At 37.5% G+C, this 22,337-nt stretch overlaps 1 protein-coding gene across 9 annotated transcripts in view; it reads left to right on the top strand.

The window, feature by feature from the left end:
• Nucleotides 1–22,337, top strand: part of RANBP17 (RAN binding protein 17) — a 275,746-nt gene that overhangs the window by 159,208 nt on the left and 94,201 nt on the right. For 8 of the 9 annotated variants that reach the window (XR_004314233.1, XR_004314237.1, XR_004314235.1 and 5 more), the window contains exon 15: nucleotides 17,947–18,006. The exons of the other annotated variant lie outside the window; for it this stretch is intronic. Coding sequence is in view for 2 of the 8 variants with exons in the window: in XM_032465106.1 (XP_032320997.1) it covers nucleotides 17,947–18,006 (60 nt within the window). In the remaining 6 variants the exon portion in view is untranslated. The remainder of the gene's footprint in view (nucleotides 1–17,946; nucleotides 18,007–22,337) is intronic. 9 annotated transcript variants of the gene reach the window in all.

Genomic DNA, 22,337 nt, shown 5'->3' with positions numbered 1-22,337 from the left:
TCAGCTAGGTTTTAAAAACCTTTTATTGTGTGCTGTTGGTAAAATAATTTTCTTAAATCTAAGGAATGTGTCTTTATTTTGAAGAAAGATAATTTTTCCACCTCTCTAAGTTTAAAATAGTGAGGGAAATCTGCAAAGAAAGGAAATTCCATTTTTAAATAACAGATCTCAGTATGCTCCTGGTTTGCAGGTTGTTCTTCATCCTCTGAGCCAGTTGAATGTATCACATGGGCACCAGTGAGCAGATGTGGGGGGCTGCAAGCAGGATGTGGAAGCAGGAACCAGCAGCGCTGGCAAACTGGCAAATGCTTCTGTTTTGCTAAGCACCTGCTTTTTTTGTATTCAGACTATCTGAACCATCTGCTTTTAAATTTTCTTTACTTACCGTCATCCATTTTGGAGCTTTTAAACAGCTTTAAAAATGGGAGGGAGTTTTTCACAGTAAGCTAGGAATCCATACTACTCTTAAAAAGTGTGCTTTTAGAATATTCCTGTTTAATTCTCAAGGGAATAGTTGCTTTTTAATTTAGGTGCAGTATGTTATATGTTATATAATTAAAATGTTTTTCTCCCTTCCCAGTTACTTATTCTCAGAGATCAATATTTTTGTCTTGCTTAAACTGCTAGTTGACCATTGTGTGATACATTAACAACAGATGCACAGTGATTGAATGTAAATGGTTGTTTACTTATCCTCCTCTCCTTAAAAAAAAAGAAAAGAAAGAAAAGCACCCACAATTTAATGAAAACTCCTAATTCTTTATAAGCTTAGTTATTTTCTAGATATGCAACTGATGTTCTCAATAGAAATAGTATTTATAGAATACTTACTGTGCACCAGATACTGTGCTAGGCATTTTGTCCAAATGACCACCAATTCTCTGTACAGCCTTACAAGGTAAATATCATTATCTTCATTTTGTGAATGAAGAAATTGGTTCCCAGAAAAGCTGAGAAAATTGTTCAGGGTCACACTTGAGATGGGAGCTGAGCTCTATCTAGTTTCTCTAGCTCTTCTACACTGATTTTCAAAAATGCTGTCATATCAAAGAGATGACACAGTATGTGACAGAGTGTCTCTGCATAAGGAGTTCGGGATGGTACGTTTTACTTAGTTGCAGGCGAGCACATTTCACTTGGTTTGTGAAGTTCCTGACTCCTTCTAGCCTTTGAGAGTCAGTAGGCATCTTATTTTCTTCTCTTATCATTGAGAAATAATACTTGAAACTTAGTCCTCTGCTTCTGCTTTTTTAAAGGTTTTTTTAAAGGAAAAATTGTGGCCTATTTCTAAAAATTTGCAATGGCTAGTTTGTTTTTTCCTTGAGCTTTCTGCCTGTCAACATTAAGGCCTCTGGTAGCCTTTCAAGAATGTCGTCAGAATTGAACGGCTTTAATGTTAGATGTTTTTTGGCCTTTGCCACTACCCAGAATTGTGGTCTGTGCAGAAGAGACCCCAAAGATGCGATAGTTCAAATGCTTTAAAAGCACAGTTAATAGATATAATCCCTATTTGTATTTCACTTTTTTGGAACGCAGCTCACACATACACGATAGAAATCAACAGTAAGAAGTGTTAGGCCTCTTGAGCCTGGAAGAGGAAAGAGCAGGTGTTTCTGTTTTTTTTTAATCAGGGTATTGGTAGGACTTGAAAATTTCTTACATATTTAAATTCAAGAGTACTGTTTGCCCTATAATAAATTCAGAAAAAATAAGAAGATAGTCTACTTTATTTGGTTGATAATAAATTTATGGGAAACTCCTTGTTTTTCTGAGGACTGCCACAAAATGAAAATACAATAGGTTGATAAGTTCATGGATGAAGGAGTCTCAGCTAATTAAGGAAAGATAGAAATAGATGGGCTGCGTCTCTAACCCTTTGAGGTTAATTGTCATGGTTGGTTGGAGGGTAGGTCATTGGAGTCATAATCAGAGACAGTGAGGAACCAGATGAGCCTTTAGCTGATAATGTCGTGTTCTTATACAGTTAACTTAGGCAGTAATCTCCTTCAAGTTCCTGGCCTACCTAAGACCTTCCTCTTGTTCAAGGAAATAGAGCCAAACTTGTCATAGTTTTGCCACGTTGGCCTTTCTTTTCAATTCCCAACCCTAACTACTTTAGTAATACAGCTGAGGTAGAGAGGAATTTCTTTTCTACATTTCAGTACTTTTAGAAGTATGGATCTAGAGTTTAGGGGTGCATATTTAATTAAAATCTTATGAGCAGGTGAACCTCCCCCAAGGAACTGAGTGTATAAGGATGGGGGGGCCCTCTCAGTTCACAGCTGTGGAAAACAGAAATTTCTAACTGAAAGAATTGAAAAAATGAGAAACCAAGGTAAGAATATGAAGCGGGAACACATGGTGTCAGAGACAACAGAGGGCTCAAGAAGAATAAAAGCTTGACCTCTCTGGTGTGGTCCATCATACATACATAACGTTGTCAAACAAATCTTAAATACCACTTTCATCATAGGGCCCTTCCCACTTCAGACACCTCTCACTTGCCTTCATTTAGCCAGCAGTCCTCAGCTTCTAAGGTCCTCCATAATCTAGCTTCACCTACTAGCTGGTTTTAGTTCCCACAGAGCCCCTCTATCAGGCTGACTCTCTCACCATCTTTATCTTAGATTAAAACATTGTTCCCTTTTTCCATCCCCCCATCCCTGCCCCTCACAATCTCCAACCTTCAACGTTCTATTCAAATATGCAATCTTATAATTCTTTTTTTTTAACATTTTTTATTGATTTATAATCATTTTACAATGTGTCAAATTCCAGTGTTCAGCACAATTTTTCAGTCATTCATGGACATATACACACTCATTGTCACTTTTTTTCTCTGTGAGTTATCATAACATTTTGTGTATATTTCCCTGTGCTATACAGTGTAATCTTGTTTATCTATTCTACAATTTTGAAATCCCAGGCTATCCCTTCCCACCCTCCACCCCCCTGGTAACCACAAGTCTGTATTCTCTGTCTGTGAGTCTATTTCTGTCCTGTATTTACGCTTTGTTTTTGTTTGTTTTTGTTTTTGTTTTTTAGATTCCACATATGAGCAATCTCATATAGTATTTTTCTTTCTCTTTCTGGCTTACTTCACTTAGAATCACATTCTCCAGGAACATCCATTTTGCTGCAAATGGCATTATGTTGTCAGTTTTTATGGCTGAGTAGTATTCCATTGTATAAATATACCACATCGTCTTTATCCAGTCACCTGTTGATGGACATTTAGGCTGTTTCCATGTTTTGGCTATTGTAAATAGTGCTGCTATGAACATTGGGGTGCAAGTGTCATCCTGAAGTAGATTTCCTTCTGGATACAAGCCCAGGAGTGGGATTCCTGGGTCATATGGTAAGTCTATTCCTAGTCTTTTGAGGAATCTCCACACTGTTTTCCATAGTGGCTGCACCAAACTGCATTCCCACCAGCAGTGTAGGAGGGTTCCCCTTTCTCCACAGCCTCTCCAGCATTTGTCATTTGTGGATTTTTGAATGACGGCCATTCTGACTGGTGTGAGGTGATACCTCATTGTAGTTTTGATTTGCATTTCTCTGATAATTAGTGATATTGAGCATTTTTTTCATGTGCTTTTTGATCATTTGTATGTCTTCCTTGGAGAACTGCTTGTTTAGGTCTTCTGCCCATTTTTGGATTGGGTTGTTTATTTTTTTCTCATTGAGTCGTATGAGCTGCTTATATATTCTGGAGATCAAGCCTTTGTCGGTTTCACTTGCAAAAATTTTCTCCCATTCTGTAGGTTTTCTTCTTGTTTTACCTCTGGTTTCCTTTCCTGTGCAGAAGCTTGTATGTTTAATTAGGTCCCATTTGTTTACTCTTGCTTTTATTTCTTCTAGGAGAAAATTTTTGAGATGTATGTCAGATAATGTTTTGCCTATGTTTTCCTCTAGGAGGTTTATTGTATCTTGTCTTATGTTTAAGTCTTTAATCCATTTTGAGTTGATTTTTGTATATGGTGTAAGGGAGTGTTCTAGCTTCATTGTTTTACATGCTGCTGTCCAGTTTTCCCAACACCATTTGCTGAAGAGACTGTCTTTATTCCATTGTATATTCTTGCCTCCTTTGTCGAAGGTGAGTTGACCAAAAGTTTGTGGGTTCATTTCTGGGCTCTCTATTCTGTTCCATTGGTCTATATGTCTGTTCTGGTACCAATACCATGCTGTCTTGATGACTGTAGCTCTATAGTATTGTCTGAAGTCTGGGAGAGTTATTCCTCCAGCCTCTTTCTTTCTCTTCAGTAATGCTTTGGCAATTCTAGGTCTTTGATGGTTCCATATAAATTTTATTATGATTTGTTCTAGTTCTGTGAAATATGTCCTGGGTAATTGGATAGGGATTACATTAAATCTGTAGATTGCCTTGGGCAGTGTGACCATTTTAACAATATTGATTCTTCCAATCCAAGAGCATGGAATATCTTTCCATTTTTTAAAGTCTTCTTTAATTTCCTTCATCAATGGTTTATAGTTTTCTGTGTATAATTCTTTCACCTCCTTGGTTAGATTTATTCCCAGATATTTTATTACTTTGGGTGCTATTTTAAAGGGGATTGTTTCTTTACTTTCTTCTTCTGTTGATTTATCTCTTTAGTGTAAAGAAATGCAACTGATTTTTGAACGTTAATTTTGTAACCTGCTACCTTGCTGAATTCTTCAATCAGCTCTAGTAGCTTTTGTGTGGACCTTTTAGGGTTTTCTATATATAGTAACATGTCATCAGCATATAATGACACTTTTACCTCTTCTTTTCCAATTTGGATCCCTTTTATTTCTTTCTCTTGCCTGACTGCTGTGGCTAGGACTTCCAGGACTATGTTGAATAGGAGTGGTGATAGTGGGCATCCTTGTCTTGTCCCAAATTTTAGTGGGAAGCTTTTGAGTTTTTCACCGTTGAGTACTATGCTGGCTGTAGGTTTGTCATATATAGCTTTTATTATGTTGAGATATGTTCCCTCTATACCCACTTTGGCGAGAGTTTTTATCATAAATGGGTGTTGAATTTTATCAAGTGCTTTTTCTGCATCGATTGAGATGATCATGTGGTTTTTGTCCTTTCTCTTGTTGATGTGATGTATTACATTGATTGATTTGCGTATGTTGAACCAGCCTTGTGTCCCTGGGATGAACCCCACTTGGTCATGATGTATAATCTTTTTTATGTGTTGTTGGATTCTATTTGCTAAAATTTTGGTGAGGATTTTGGCGTCTGTGTTCATCAGTGATATTGGCCTATAATTCTCTTTTTTTGTAGTGTCTTTGCCTGGTTTTGGTATCAGGGTGATGGTGGCTTCATAGAATGACTTTGGGAGTATTCCCTCCTTTTCAATCGTCTGGAAGAGTTTGAGAAGGACTGGTATGAGTTCTTCTTTGTATGTTTCCCCAGTGAAGCCGTCCGGTCCTGGACTTTTATTTGTAGGGAGGTTTTTAATTGCTATTTCTATTTCCTTTCTAGTGATCGGATTGTTCAAGTGTTCAGATTCTTCTTGATTCAGTTTTGGTGGACAGTATGTTTCCAGAAACTTGTCCATCTCCTTTAGGTTATCCAGTTTGGTTCCATATAGTTTTTCATAATATTCTCGTATGATATTCTGTATTTCTATTTTGTTTGTTGTAATTTCTCCATTTTCCTTTCTTACTTTGCTAATTTGTGCTCTCTCTTTTTTCTTCTTTGTGAGTTTGGCCAGAGGTTTGTCGATTTTATTTACTTTTTCAAAAAACCAGCTTTTGGTTTGGTTGATTTTTTTCTATGGTCTTGTAATCTCTATTGTATTTAATTCCCCTCTGATCTTTATTATTTCCTTCCTTCTGCTGCTTTTTGGGGCTTTTTGTTCTTCTTTTTCTAATTCATTCAGGTGGTGGGTTAAATTGTTTATTTGAGATTGTTCTTATTTTTTGAGGAAGGCCTGTATCGCTATAAACTTCCCTCTTAGCACTGCCTTTGCTGTGTCCCATAGGTTTTGAGTGGTTGTGCTTTCATTATCATTTGTCTCAAGGTATTTTTTAATTTCAGCTTTGATTTCCTCATTGATCCATTGTTTTTTCAATAACATATTGTTTAATCTCCATGCTTTCCTTTTTTTCTCCTTTGTTTCTCTGTTGTTGATTTCCAGTTTCATGGCATTGTGGTCAGTAAAGATGCTTGAGATCATTTCTATCTTCTTAAAATTGTTGAGGTTTCTTTTGTGCCCAAGTACATGATCGATCCTGGAAAATGTTCCATGTGCACTTGAAAAGAATGTATATCCTTTTTTTGGGGGGTGTAATGCTCTGAAAATATCCACCAAATCTAGTTTTTCTATTGTAGTATTTAATTTCTCTGTTGCCTTGTTTATTTTCTGTCTGGAAGATCTGTCTAGTGATGTTAATGCAGTGTTGAAATCTCCAACTATGATTGTATTCCCATCAATATCCCCCTTTATCTCTGTTAGTAATTCTTGTATGTACTTAGGTGCTCCTATATTGGGTGCATATATATTAACGAGTGTAATATCCTCATCTTGTATCACTCCTTTAATCATTATAAAATGTCCTTCTTTATCTTTCTTTATGGACTTTGTTTTAAAGTCTATTTTGTCTGAAATCAGTACTGCAACACCTGCTTTTTTGGCTTTTCCATTTGCATGGAATATCCTTTTCCATCCTTTCACTCTCAATCTATATGTGTCCTTCTCCCTAAAGTGGGTCTCTTGTATGCAGCATATTGAAGGTTCTTGCTTTATTATCCAGTCTGCCACTCTATGTCTTTTGACTGGAGCATTTAGTCCATTAACATTTACAGTAATTAATGATAGATGTGTGTTTATTGCCATTTTGAACTTATCTTTGCAGTTGAATTGGTATATCCTCTTTGTTCCTTTCTTCTTCCTTTTGTGGTTTGGTAATTTTCCTTTGTATTTTCATGGATTTTATTTAATTTTTATGACTCCTTTGTAAATTTTTGGCTTGTGTTTACCCTTTTTTGTAAATCTATTAACCCATTATTATAACTGTTTTTATTAAACTGATAGTATCATGATCTCAAACCCATCCTACTGTTAAAAAAATTTACAAAAGAAAGAAAAAGATATTCTATATTTCCCTGCCTCCCTCTCCCACTCTCAGTGATTTGTATGTCTTCTTTTATAATTTCATGTTTACTTTATTTGTAATTCATGAGTTATCACCTTTCCAGTTGTGAGTTTCTCATTTCTGTAGCATCCTGCTGCTTTTCTATTTAGAATAGCCCTTTCAGTATTTCTTTTAGCATGGGTTTAGTGTTGCTAAACTCCTGCAGCTTTTTTTTGTCTGTGAAACTCTTTATTTCTCCTTCTATCCTAAAGGATAGCCTTGCTGGATAAAGGATCCTAGGCTGCATCTTTTTTTCATTCAGGGCTTTGAATATATCTTGCCACTCCCTTCTGGCCTGTAGTGTTTGTGTAGAGAAATCAGCTGAGAGCCTTATGGGGGTTCCCTTGTAACTCACTCTTTGCTTTTCTCTTGCTGCCTTTAGAATCATTTCTTTATCCTTGACTCTGGCCATCTTGATTATGATATGTCTTGGTGTGGGTCTATTTGGGTTCTTCCTGTTTGGGACCCTCTGAGCTTCCTGTACTTGGATATCTGATTCCTTCTTTAAGTTCGGGAAGTTTTCAGTCATGATTTCTTCAAAACCTTTTCAATCCCCTTTGATCTTTCTTCTCCTTCTGGGACCCCTATTATGCGAAGATTGGGATGCTTTATGTTATCCCATAGGTCCCTTATGCTATTTTCATTATTTTTTATTTGCTTCTCTTGTAGCTCTTCTGAATGGGTGCTTTCTATTGCCCTGTCTTCTAGATCACTAATTCGTTCCTCTGCATTATCTAGTCGGCTTTGCACAGCTATTAGATCATTCCTCATCTCTGTCAATGAGTTTACCCATTCTACTTGGCTCTTCTTTATAGCTTCAATTTCATTTTTGACATATTTTATATCTCTAAACACTATCTCTTTTAATTCCTTCAGCAATTTGATCACTCCTTTTTTGAAATCTTGATCTAGTAGGCTATCGATGTCTATTTCGTTGATCTTTCTTTCAGGGGATTTCTCTTGTTCTTTTAATTGGGGAAGGTTTTTCTGCTTCTTCATCTTGCTCATACCTCTCTGGCACTGTGGTTTATGGAGTATCAGTTGTTTATTTTGGTCCTTAAGGATTTTATCTATCTGATGCCTATTTAGGAATAGAACTTAGGAAAAAAAGAAAAAAAAATAAGAGAGAGAGAAAGAATTTTAAAAGAAGGGAGAAAGAGGGTTTGAAAACTGTATAATGAATAATAGAAGAGCGAGTTGAAGCAGAGTATTAATCGGGTTGAGACGTCCTTTTAAAACCTTTACAAAAAAAGGGGGGGGGGGATGAATAGATGTATTTGAAACCTGTGTCTAATCAATAACAGGACATCAAAACCCAAGAGAAACAGAAATGAATTAAGAAGTAAAAATTAAGAGAGTAATAGAAAAATAGAACAGGTAAAAACAGATTTAAAAAAAAAGGGGGGTGGGTGGGTTTGTCGGTGTTCTCCTGGAGTCTGTGTGCTTTTAATGTGAAGTCTTTCTGTCTTCGTCCTGTTTTGGAAGCTCAGCTTGCTGTTTTCAGAGGCCCTCCGTTGGAGCCCTCTTCTGTGCTGCTCCCGGTGCCTGTGGGCAGGCCGATCGCGCCCCCTCCTAACACTGGGTCAGATGCAGCTGTTCTTTGCTTTGGGCGGGCGGGTCACTGCCCCTCCGGATGCCGCAGTCAGATGTTGCAGACTGGCCAGGTAGGAGGGCGGGTCGCGCCCCCTCCCAGCACCTCAGTCAGGGGCTGTGTTCCTGCCCGAAAGGCGGGGGCCGCTCTCTACCTGCGCCGCCGGTAGCTCCGCTGCTCTGTGCGGCTGCGCCCTCCGCCCTGGTCGGCGCTCCGCAGGTGGGCTCGGGGAAGACCGAGGGACAGCCTTGTCCCTGCTCCAAGCCAGAACCCAGCTCCTTGTTTGTCTTTGTGGAGCAAGTTCTCTGAGGGACCAGGATGGAAGGATCCTATCTGCCCGGGGCTGCAGGCCAGTCTCAGTCTGGCCTTTGAGGCTGCTAAGCCCTTCGGTGGGGATGCAGGTTTCGCCCCCGCCCCCCGCCTTGGTGCTCAGCGCCGGAGGATATGGCGGCTGTGCCTGAGCCCCGCCTCTCTTCCCCCGAAAACTTTCCGCCGGTTTTCAGAGATGGGGGTGTGCACCCTTCCCCCGAGAGCACATCAACCTTGCTGTTTTATGGAGGGCCCAGGTTGTTCTGCCCTGTGCACCCACAGCCACGGGTGCGCAACCCCTTGCGTTCCCCCTGTGCTGCCTCTGTGCAGCCACTCCCGTCCTCCGCCCGGCTTGGGCAGCCTGGCCCTGCCCGCCGCTGCCGGCCGCGTCTCAGGCTGCGTGTCGGGGGGACGGGGGGACGCTCTGTGCCTGTTTAACTTAGTTCTGTCAGTCAAGGGCTGCTCTGTACAGATCCGAGCCTCGGAGGCTCCCCCTCCGTCCCGCTGGCCTCTCATTTGGAGAGGGGAGACCCAGCGAGAGAGCGCCAGTCCTCCTTTGCCGCTCCCTCCCTGCGGACCCGTCCCGCGCTGCTTTGCCTTTTGTTCTTTCTTTTTTCCTTTTCTCCTACCAGATTTTTGGCGTCTTTATCTTTTGAAGAGGGCGATGTTCTCTCGGAGTTCCTCAGGTGCTCTGGTTGGCTGAGTGGGTCTTGGTGTATTTGTGGGAGAGGGTGACCTGCGATAGGCACTAGGATAATAAGCTTTTACATGCATTTTACATACATATCTTTTAGGCCTCAAAATAATCCTATGATAAAGGTGTTTTTAACCCCAGTTCTGCCATAAAGTAACTTGACTAAGAACACAGTGGTAGAAAGTGGCATGTACAAGATTTAATCTTTACATCTAACTCTAAATTCATTAAATGATTCACTGTAATCCCAGGTCTTGCTTCTTAAGTGTTTTTTGCTGTGTCCATATTTCCTTAACAAAGTTTGAGATTCTTGAAGACAGAGCAATATCCTAGATAAAAGAATCCGTATCTTGTATCTGTCACTATTGATTGAGTCTGGATTAGGTGGGATGAGATGGTCTGATTTCGTGGTGACAAAAGCAAGAGAAATTTTATTCTGATTCTAGTCATATGTTTGAAGTAGATGTTGTTAATTAGAGCAGTGGTGTATTAGGATATAGTGGATTGGAACCAGCCAAAGTTCAGTTTTTAAGGACTGGAAATTGGAAAAGGATCTGCACCCCTTCCCACATACCTTACCCTAAGCATCTTCTCCATCTGGATTTTCCTGAGTTACATCCTTTTATAATAAACTAAGTAAGTAATTTAGTAAGTAAAATGTTTCTGAATTCTGTGAGCCACTCTAGCAAAGTAATCAAACCCAAGAAGGAGGTCCTGGAACCTTCAGTCTATAGCTGTTTGGTCAGAAGCACCGGTGACAATCTGGACTCTCAAATGGTGTCTGAAAATTAGAGGCAGTCTTGTGGACTGAGCCTTCAACAAGTAGGATCTGACACTGTCTCGAGATAGATAGGGTCAGGATTGAGTTATATTTGTGGGACACCCAATTAGCATCCCCTGAGAATTGCTTGGTGGTGTTGGGAAAAAACATGTTGAAATTACAAATACATGTAATTGCCTACTGTATGCTAAACAATGGGACATAATACTGACTAGAGAGATGGTCCTGTCATTGCAGACAGGTGGAGAACACAGAGCTGACAGATGATCATTGTTTGATATGATCAGCCCATGATTGATACACAGAACAACAGTAAGAACATATAGGAAGATACCTAATGTGATCTTGGGGAAGTCCAGGAAAGATTCCTGGGGAATGATTGGGGTTTAATTCAGAGTAATTCACTTTTGTGTATTTCATAAACAGATAAGTAAAGTAGAACTAGGAATTGCATATTTGTGCAAAAAGAGGCCAGAAGAGTGCAGTTTTATGTTTTCCATATTCCCATTCAAGGCTGCAAAACAAAACCAAGAAATCTAAGTATTAGTATACTTCAGATTGTTTAACAAGTTGAGGAGGTTAGCGACAGTGTAAATGTTCCATCACTTCTGAGACAGTAATCAGTAAAACAGTTGAATTCCTCTACCCATCTCAGCTGGCACCAAGAACCATCCACTACTCCTACTCTGCTAGATAGGTGCAGGATATATCAAGGTTATTTCCCATGAATGAAATAGCACCCAATGGAAAGTTTAATTTGGATTTTCTACAATAAATGTCTATAAATACATATTTTTTCCTGGTAGCTAATAAGCAATGTTGTCAAATAGAACTGTGAATAGGAAGTTGGAGGAGAAGCCGATTTACTGTGTAATCTTGAGCAATCTTCTGACCTTACCTAAAAAAAAATGGGGTTCATGATATATGCCCTACCTGTTTTGAGTGCACATTCTTAGTGATCTGAGAGAGACAATATATTGAATGAGCTAAATAGATTTAAAATAAAATTCTGTTCAGGGAGATATAGGAGGGAGATAAGAGGGCCACAGAGAATGATATTTTGTCAGCTATTTTTCTTGGTTGCTAATTAAGAGTTTTATCCTTTTAAATCAGCTGCAGTATGGGGAAAGGTCATGATTTCAATGGTACTACTAAAAAGAAGCAAAAGACAAATTAGGAAATATACCTGGGTTCTGTATAGGAAAAGATATATGGTTTATAGAATATTATTATTTATGGTGATAATGATTCCCCTCTAAAAATTCTGTGACTGTGAAATAAAATTATTTCATTGAACTTTTCAAAAAAAGATATATTTCATAAATAACTGTTAATTATCATAATCAAGCTGATTTCAGGAGAGAGAAAAAGCAGATCTGAATGGAGAAATAAGGTGCTATAGAATATAGAATTTTTATTCATTTGTCTAGTGGACCATCATCTTGAAGTGAATATGAAATGGATCAAAGTTGTTTGTGTTTTGAAAATTGAAGCAATGTTCATCATACATAATTGAACAAAGCTGAAATTTTGTAGGTATGAAACAAACAAACAAAAAAGCCACAGCTATGATAGCTCTTACAGGAAATGGAGGAAATTAATAATAAAAGACTATACACTACCTCATAAATACATACTCATCATGAGACTAGAGGATGAGACCATTAAGCAAATACCCTGATTAATTAAACAATTTAAGCCTGGATTTAGAGTACAGGTACTTCAGAATTCATCTGTACATAAACAAACCAGAAAAACAAACAGCTTACTTTTATAAAGGAAAGGTTTTAGGCAGTTCTTGTGGCTATGTGAAGATAATATCCTTTTAAAAGAAAGATTGTAGCTAAGCAAGGCATGTTTGATGTGAGCATTTCTCAAATAACCAAGTTGCTGTATTTTTTTAAGAATATAAAATATATTAATGAACAGATTTGGGGCACTGTTGCCTTACCTCCAGTGATCTTGCCTTTTATAATTTGTTCTAAGTAACTCATAGGAGCTATGATTTTTTAAGACTGCATGATACTAGGAACATAAATTAGGGGGGAAAGGGTAATTTCTTAGATCTCAGTATTCACTGAGTAAAGCTTAAATTAATCTTTATTAGAACATCTTTGAGTGTCTTTTTGATGCATAAAATAGTTTATTAAAACATGTTTTAAAATAAATTTTGGAGGATTTTTAGAAAGTGCAAATAGCATAAGAGTAGTTTACTGGAAACTAGTAATTTTATATTTATTTTTATCATGTCAATCTTTGTGAATCACTTTATTTTTTTTTTCTATCAGCTATTTGGTAAAAGCCCACAATTTGCCAAAATGGTTAATAGGACACAAATATAGACATTTCATGTGATGTACCATGTAAATGTAAACCTTTGTAGTTACATGTTTTTGTAGCAGGAGAATTGTTTTAAAAGGCATGTAATTTATTAGCTATTGGTAGCTGCTTTATTGCCTTGCCGCGCTGCAGTAATAAATAAAAGAAAGTGAACTGATTTTACAAATGGCACACAAGGTGCACATTTTGTGGGAAAAAAGTCTTTTTTTAAAGAATTGGCATTAAATCCTTTTTTTGTGATGACAAAGAGGCTAAGAGTGCAAACTGTATTTTCTGTTTATCGAAAACAGTCTTTTTTTCTCGGGGGCATTTTTTCCTATGATCATCAAGGGATTTCAAAAGCAATAAAGTGTGGAATCATTGTTCGACTTGAACAGTATTAAAACTTAGGTTTTAATTTCAGTGAAGTAATAAGATTTGAACCTGTCTCACATTACAGCACTGTAAGGCATTTAGCAATTGTATTTTAAAAGAGGTTTTTAAGATGCAGCTCACTTGTAAGCTAACTGTCTGTCAGTAATTAATAGTTTTCCTTCAGCATAGGCTGCTGTGATCAAACCAAGAAATATCTGGGTTTTTTAGTAACACATTATGAGAATTGTGAGTGTTTATTCCTAATTAGTCTGAATGTCTAATAATTTTCAGCTTGCTTCTCTGACTGCTTAAAAAGAGAAAAAAAACTGACATTTAAACCTGTAGTGTGGGCTTATAAAAATATGAATGCAATTGGATGTGTATATTTCCAAAAAAAAGGGCTTTACACCCAGTAAAATTATATGTCACTCACCTCATTCATTAACCAAGTATTTTATCCTTCAATATCATTTACTAGTTTCTAGACGTTACATCATTTGTATGTGTAAAAAAATGTTGCCAGATAGCATACTATATATACAGCTAAACCCAAACTGACAATCTGGATTCTTCAGTACTCATCATTGAAACTTACCTATACTTCTCAAAAAAGGCTTTAAAATATAAGCATTTCTATTAGATCAATGTGGCAACATACTTGCTGATGAAAGATTGTAGTTACCATTTTGAATTGCTATTGAAAATAATTGCCTCTACAGAAGGAAACATCTGTATGATAGCACATGGTTAAAGCTGCCATCAATTTTTAACATTTGAGGGTTGAGCTATGACCTTTTATGATGACTGTGAACAGTAACTGCCTCCATTAGCCATAAGTTTTGTTTCTTTATTTTAGTAGATGGCCTAGACTGTAAATATTAGAGAATCTAAAATAAATCAACATATTATCCTAAGGATACAAAATGTAAGAGCTATTTGTGGTTGGGAACCTTTGACAGATAGTTTGGATGAAGCAGATGATTGCCTGCCTAGCGTATCTGGTCTCCATTGCTATGCCTGCAGGCAGTTTAGTGCTATGGTTGTATATTGATGTCAGGGTTAGTACTGAGTGGCTAGCAGTGACAGATGTCTATAATTACAGGCAATGCTTCCAGTATTTCTGAAAAGCCAGCCTATGTTGAACAATTATCTTATTTCTGCCTTGCCAAAGAGCATGTTCCAATTGCTAGTATTAGCAATGGTGAATATAGCGTTTCATCTGCTGCCTTGGGACAAATGTGGGAAAAGCACTTGGTTATAAAACATAAATGCAAAATATTTTTTTTAACATTTGGAGTTACTTAAATTCAGTGTTTTCCTAACTTTTATCTTCCCATAGTGTTTCTATTGAAGAAATCTTGAAATAATAGAAGCACATTTGGCATACTTATTGGGATTTTGTTTTCCCCTAGGCCTCTGTGGCTCCCCAGCACCAGTATCCCTTACTTTACTGAATAGATGTGTTTAAACAAAGTTGGCTTTGGAACAACTTTCTCCAATGTGAATTACATTTTCTGATTGACTCCCATGTACAAAATTAGAAATGCATTTCCATGAACAATCTCCCACACCTTGATGGTTCCAGTTCTCAACTGTCCTTTTTTCTTTTTTTTTTTTTTTTCCTGGTTATTTTCATTTCTGAGACATGGACTGTAACACCACACTTCTCAGCAGGTGCAGCTGCCTTATTGACACAATACTCTTCAACCTTAACATTCCTGGAGTCCCTAAAGTTCAAGGCACTGGGTATTAAAGCATTATTCATGCTATAAGTTACAAATTCTGTATTTTCAGGTAATGTAGAATGAAAAATGCCTAGGAATCATCATTTGAGATCATATTTATCTCCAAAATTAGAGTAACCTGTATTAGGTTTCTACTTTGTACTTAACTGTATTTAGACATGATTCCAGGCATGATCAGTTTTAAGTGTAATGACTGGTAAGACCATTATCACAAGTTTCATCCTCATATTTGCTGTTTTACTTCCCAAGGAAAAAAACCTCATCTCTACAACCACGGATTGGGCCTCTAGTTCTGGCTAGCCATCAGTCACAGGAGAACTCAGTTAGACCCTAGATACCTGATCAAATCCACTGTACTGTAGGAGAAGCAACTTAACCCATAATCTACTGTCAGAGATCAAGTATCTTCATGTATGAAAGGCAGCGCCTGTCTGTTCTTACTAGATCTATCACACAAAAACTTTTTTGATAATTTAAAACTCTGATGATGATGTTCTGGAACCCTTTGTCTGTGTATGTTTAATTTAGCATACAAAACTCAGAGAATTGTCTAGACTCATTTACCTGAATTGGAAAGATTTTGATAATTTATTGGACACAGGGATGTAAATCATCTACTTACCCAGGGAGATGAGAACTTAACTTGGAGACAGGAAGCAGGAGCTTGTGATGACTCAAGAAAGGAAGATGAGGACTTTGAGATCAGGAACTTAGGTTTTACAGATGAGCCCTTGAGATAAAACGTCGCCTGCTGCCACAGAGCATTCTGTTTTCTTCCTGTCTCCTTTCTCATCACGTTTCCTGTTCTTCCTCTGTAAGACAGAAGTTGCAGGTAGAAGATACAAGATTAGGGGGCAGGCTGTCTTTCACTGGGCTTTCTCCCCTCTTATCAGTCTTCTTTAACCACTACTAAAACTACTCATATACCAGTTTAGAACAGATACCCATTTTCCAGCATCTAGTCCAGATAAAGCACAAATAAAAGGGGCTGTCATCTTGGTGCATGCTTCATAATCTTACTGTCAGACTAGTGTTTGACTACATCTTGTTTAATAATACTAGTGGCCATTTACTGAACCCCCATTCTAATAGCTAATAATTAATGTTTATTTGGTACATACTGTGTACTAAAAACATTCCAAGTATATGTGGAATCTAAAATATGACAGAAATGAACTTATTTACAAAACAGAAACAGACTCACAGGTATAGAAAACAGGCTCATGGTTACCAAAACTTTTCAAGTTTTCCTGGCACTATGCTCGCAGTGCTATATATAATATAGCATTTGATGATAACAATAATAATAGCCAGTACTTTATGGAAATTGTACTGTGTACCAGGGCTATTCTAAGCCCTTTATGTATGTTAACTGCTTTAATCTTCTCAAAAATTCTGTAAATTGGGTCCTACTATCATCCTTATTTTATATTTGAAAAAAACAGGTTTAGAGGGTAAGCAGCTTGTTCAAAACAACTCAGTAAGTGGTAGAATCCAACTAGTCTTGAGCTTCAGAATCTATCTTTAACCACTTCACTGGACTACCATCTAATTTGTGATACTACTCTTTGTGATATTATTCTTTCCAATTGACAGATGAAGAAACTGAGACTCTCAGAGACTAACTGATTTAACTAGAATTATGGTGTTAATTTGTTCAATAAAAACATTTATTGAATGCCTGTTCCCTGTCAAGCAAGCAGCAGTTTCACTCAAAACCCTGTGTGTGTTGTACCACACATGTATTCTGTTTCCTCCTAGTTGAAGTTACGTAAAATATATAGAGACTTGCTCATTTCTGTCTTCTTGCTGCAAGAAGAATATGCTTCCTGGGCAGCTGCATATTATCTTGGTTTACTACTTGGACTTTTGCATATGTTGTAGCTAATATTCAGCATAGAAGTATTCAGCAGGAAGACGAGGGTGGAAGGACTACTTCGCCTGTTGTTGCAGATACTGGCTGCTCAGAGAAACCGGGTCTTAGTGTTTGAAGACGTCAGTAGGCCACCAGAAGGTGAACTCTGGTCTGTTGCATTTAGGGTAAGTTAGAGTTGTCACTAACTAGGCTAGTGTGAGGAACATAAAGTAAAAGATACAAAGGACTATAAGATCAATGTTTTTGAGTAAAGTTTGAGAGTATAGTGAAAAAATGAAAATAGCTGTTTGGACAGTAGTAAAAATATGGATGATTTTTGGCACCCCTTTTTCATTGCTTGGGCCGTTATTCCTGTACCCTTCATATCAGGTTGTTCTTCCCAGAGGGATGAAGACTTGGTATCTCACAGGAGGAAGGTAAAGAAGTTGTTTCGGATGTAGGGAATGGGACATGTTTCAGAGAGGCAGTGTGGAGGCAGAAATAGAATAGTATTAATAGGAAACATGTATGAATAAAACAAAGGTGTTAGAAGTGGAGATGGGGACCAAGTAAAGTCTTAAAATCCACTATAATCATAATTTGGCATGCTTTTAGAGAATTGGGGAGAGAGTGTGTGTGCAAGAATTAGATTAAGTGGTTGAAGACTCAATATGATTTACTTACCTTCTGAATGACTACAGAAATGAGTTTCATTTATTAAACATGCACTTTTACCCATCAAAAGTTGACTTTGTCTACTTACATCATTAGCTCCAGTTGCTACACTTGCATAATGACAGTGCCTCATGGGAAAGAACATTACTAAGAGCTTCTTAAAAATAGTTCTGTCAGGTGTTATTTATAATTTGTTCTTTTTTAGGGCTATCTTTTAGTAATTGGTTTCTTGAATTATTTCATGGACGCAAACCCATTGTAATCCATATAACCACATCCAGGCTTTGAACAGCACTTCACTATGCCTATACTCATAGCCTCCAGAATAAAGTCAAAGCCCCATGAATATTTTAAGTGACAGCCATAAATATCCTGAGCCACATTCTCCCTATATCTGAAGTTGGGAAGGCCTTCTGATCTTCCCTTATCCCTGACACCAGGTGGCAGGTGCCTAAACTCTGTGCTTTTTAGGTTGTACGCCTGAGGAGTGATGTGTCCAGAGTTCCAGAGAAGGCTTGGAAAATAGTTAAGGTGAGTTGAGCTGCTGGCTATTGTGGTGGATCACTAGTCTTTATACTTATCTCACCACAGCCCAAGACTGTTATGATTAAATTAGGCACGTGCACAGTGAGAAGTGTAAGGGTGCGTTGTCTTGATTCCCTTTTTTATGCACTGTGTTAATCCTGTAGTGTGCATATTTTATAATTAAGTGTTCAATAGTCAGCTAATAAGCAGTATTAACTGCAAAGCCTCTGTTTAGTTTGATTGCGTGGTGTGAAAGCAGCCTAGGTTCTTGATTATAGCATTTCTGAAGTGACCAGTTCTAACCAGTTACTCATTGAATAGCATGTTACTGAGCAGTGTCTAGAGCACGTGTGTCTCTTGTACCAGAATATGTTTCTGGCTGATACCTTTAAGAGGTATAAGAAATTAAACAAAATCTTTTACTTCCCAGTTCCCCACCTCTGCCATCACCCTCTCACAAATTTCATCCAGCATCAGTTCATTGCTCCAAAATCTAATCATGTCATCTTATAAATTTGCTACTGCAAAGAATTATAAATAAAATGCCTGAGATGCCCCTTCAGACCATGATTTCAAAACCTTCCACCAAAATTAATGAAGCCTTCTTCCAATAACCTTGTGCCATAGCCATGGTTAGCTTCTTATTGTCTGAACCTGGGAAGATAATATATTTACCCAAGGCTTTACCTTGGATTTAGCCACAGAAGACTAGTTTAACAGAAGCTTGGCTTCAGACGTGGAATGAGTTGGCAGCCAGCAGGAGCAAAGCTGTGTCAGGACAAATGTACACTCCCCATCTTCTCTAGTTGGCTTTCAGCTGGTTGCACCACGGGAGTCTTTCTATGGGCTGTGTGTCCTGTGACCAATAACTGGTGCGCTCGACCCGGGTCCCTCTTGGCTAGTGAAGGCCTGTCGGGAGGCATTAGGTTCACGCTGGTGAAGATCCTTAGTCAGTGGCTCCCTGAAGGAAAATGAGGCAAACAGCCAGCTTCTGTTGAACAGGTGGTAGTTAGACCTTAGATCTGGTCAGGGGTGGGAAGGAAAGAATCTCTCCAAAATTACCAGTATTGCTGGTTTTCACACTGTACCTTTACTCCTCTTTCTAATAGATTATTGTTTAGAAACCAATCGAAAAATATCTCTGGCAGCATCTGGAACCCTTCCTTAGCAATCTGGATTTGGGCCCAAGTTAGGAATGGAAACCCCACTGGGGTGCAAGCAAAAGAGGAAGCATGTTCTTAGCCATGCATCAGTGGAGGCCCCTACTGGGAGAGGGGATTATCACAAGGCAGCAGGCAGCCCTGAACCCCAGCCTGCTGAGTTCATGCTTTGTGCCACAGGATGTGGAGCGAAGGAAATGCGAGGCCAAAGTGGTCGCTCCAAGTTTTCTTATACAATAGCTTATTCAAGCAGATTGGGAACGCCTCTTAAGAGATTTGTTAGGTACATGTCCCCTTAGCAAGATGGCCACCACAGATGGTGGGTTCAGATATTCTAATTGAAATAAATATTTAATATTCACATTTATTTTGTATTTCCATAACCAGCTTTTCTTTATCAGATGCCATTCTGTATTCCACTGAATGGGGCAAGCGGATTCCTAACCTTTTGCCACTTGGTTTCCGACGTAAATTATGGCTTTAAAATCAAGTTTTGACAAAAGATTTTTCACCTAATTTTGGTCCTGTATTTTGTGATGCTATTTTAAATGATGTGGAAAAATTAGTCAAGAATAATGTGGATCTATTAATTATCACTAGGTTTTTGCATTTAATATGCAAAAATGTTGTTTGTACCATTAATTCTCTTGATGCGGTCACAAGTTAATTGTGATGATCATGTTTTATTTTTCTTCAAACGTTCATGAAAAAGCTCAGTATCTTTAGCTCCAAACTGTTTAGATCCAAGTCATTAGATGCTCTATTAGCTTCCTCGTACCCTTCTCCTGCTCCTCTCTCCCCTAGCTTTCACTTTAATGGGTTCTCATATAGAACGCACTGCATTGGCCTCAAGGGCACTTAAAACCTGAGACAAAAATATGGAAATTGGTTTTTTACTCATAAGTGAGTTCATACTCAGTTCCAAAATTCTTTTCCTCAGGAACTCTAATGCTTTTATTATATTGGATCCTTTCCAGTGACAGGTTTTGTTATACCAAATTATATTTGGTTAAAAATCTTGATTTATACATCATTTCAATAGATTGAAGCAATACTTTAAAATTCACAGTTGTTGGGGTTTTTTATTTTAATTTTATGGTATCAATTTTATATTACTGGATGCAAATGTTTTAGACTAAATTGTTTCAGGAAAGTATGTCATCTGATGGCAAAATACTTTGTTGTTGATTTCTATAGCACTGCTAATTTTCTGCGTTGAGCCTGCTTATAAAAGCTCTTGGAAAAGTTATAACGTCTTAAACATTTATAGAAGGCCTAAGGGTATTAACTTACTGTAATTTTCTGAAGATTCATTATCCAAAATCTTAATTCATTATAACAACTCTTATGAAAACCTATAGAACCAGTGTTTTCTCTTATTTTCTTATTTGCACAGAATGAGAGATTCATTGTTCTTCTTAATTTGTTTCATGTGGTGCTTTTGAGTACATTTCATAGAGGGCTGTTATTGAATTTCTGTAACTGTCATTATATATCCATACAACCTTTAGGAACTAATATTCTGGGTTTCCCAGTTCTGTAATCTACTTCAAATTTAAGGATTGACATAATTAGTTTCTTCAAAGTTATAACCAGAATGTTAGAGACAATGCTGCAGATACTCAAGACCAAGGATTAGGATTGGAAGAAGAAAGCAATTTAAAAATTATTGCAGCACATGCTTTTATTCTTTATTAAATTAAATTTACAACTCAGAATCTTATTGCTGTTTGTATATGTATTCCCTTGTCTGGTTTTCTTATCTTGTCTGGCTTCCCTTTTAAAAACCAGATGTGAAATCATATAAACTACCTGCATATACACAGGCAATATTTGAGAAGTGAGAGAACATATTGAAGCATATTGAACATGTTGAAGGTCATTGAAGCGGTATGTGTTTGTCTAAATGCTTTTTTCTGAAGTTTAAAAAAACCTTCACAGTAAAATGAATAGAGATAAGAAAACAAACATATTAGGGCAGTTTTTTAGGAGCATGCCTCCTTAAGTCTGTAATAATGATAATTTCTTACATTTCTAACAATTTCATGTATTTCAGGAGTCAAAGAGATGGATGACTGGTTAAAACGGTTAATTTTTTTTAGCTTCTAAGGCAATAACTACTTAGAAGTAGAAAGAATTTTGTTTTGTATCATGAAATTTTGAAGCTCTATGCCGTTAGCGAATGTCATTTCTGACCGTGATTAGAATGTGTTAATTGAATATATTTAGAGATTTCACAGCTAATGCAAATTTCAAAATTTTATTTGTTTTAACCTTTTTTCTGGGTGTAAATCTTCAAGGTTATCACCTTCTTACCCTTCTGGTATTTTTTAGTAATGAGTCTTCTGTTGGAAAGACATTAGCCGACAGTATTAGCACCTGATATGAGAAAGGGACTGTAAAAAGGAGTAGGAAGGAGAGCAGCGTTTGTTGAGTAGCTATTGAATGCCAGGCTCTGTGTTAGATAGATGTCATTATTTAATCTTCCCCAAAGCCTATAAAGTAGGTTTTATTATTATTCCTATTTTTCAGGCAAAAAAACCAAGATTCAGAGACTTTCAGTAACACATAGTGAGTGGCAGATCCAGGATCCAAACCCAGTTATCTTTGGGACCAAAGCCTGAGCTTTATCTATGTTGCTAAGTTTATCAAGACAGTGTTCTCAGTACTTCTGGAGATGTTAAGAGAAATAGTCATTTTCCCTGCCCTCAGACAGCACATGCTTGAAGTAATAGAGGAAACCTTTTAACATGGAAAATGAATACTCAACAAGATCATATGCTGTTACTTTAGAAGTGCCACTAACAGGCTGGCAACAATGGATGCTTTGAGTATCCAGAGGAGGAGAGCTCTTCTTAGTGAACCTATAGGGAGAATTTCTTCCAGAAATATTATTCAAGTATTAACACTACATCTTTTTAAATAATAAAATTTTATAGATGGTTCTTCAGTGAGTCGAATTTGGGATACATTATTTTTACAGGGAAAAATAAGTTCTGTATAAAAAACACACCTTTTGTTCGTTGTTTTCCTTTTGTTAAAAAACTGTGAATGAAATGGAATCAGCCAAAACGCGCATTTTAACGTTACATTCTTTTATTCATTTAACAAACATTTATTGAGTGTTATGCGTGGGAGATAAGAGAGCATCATCTCTGCTCTCAGGAAGTTTGTAGT

The sequence above is a fragment of the Camelus ferus genome, chromosome 22 (genome assembly GCF_009834535.1).
Source record: "Camelus ferus isolate YT-003-E chromosome 22, BCGSAC_Cfer_1.0, whole genome shotgun sequence".
Taxonomy (NCBI): Eukaryota; Metazoa; Chordata; class Mammalia; order Artiodactyla; family Camelidae; genus Camelus; species Camelus ferus.
Note: the sequence above shows the minus strand (reverse complement) of the source record. Positions and strands in the feature narration are given on the sequence as shown.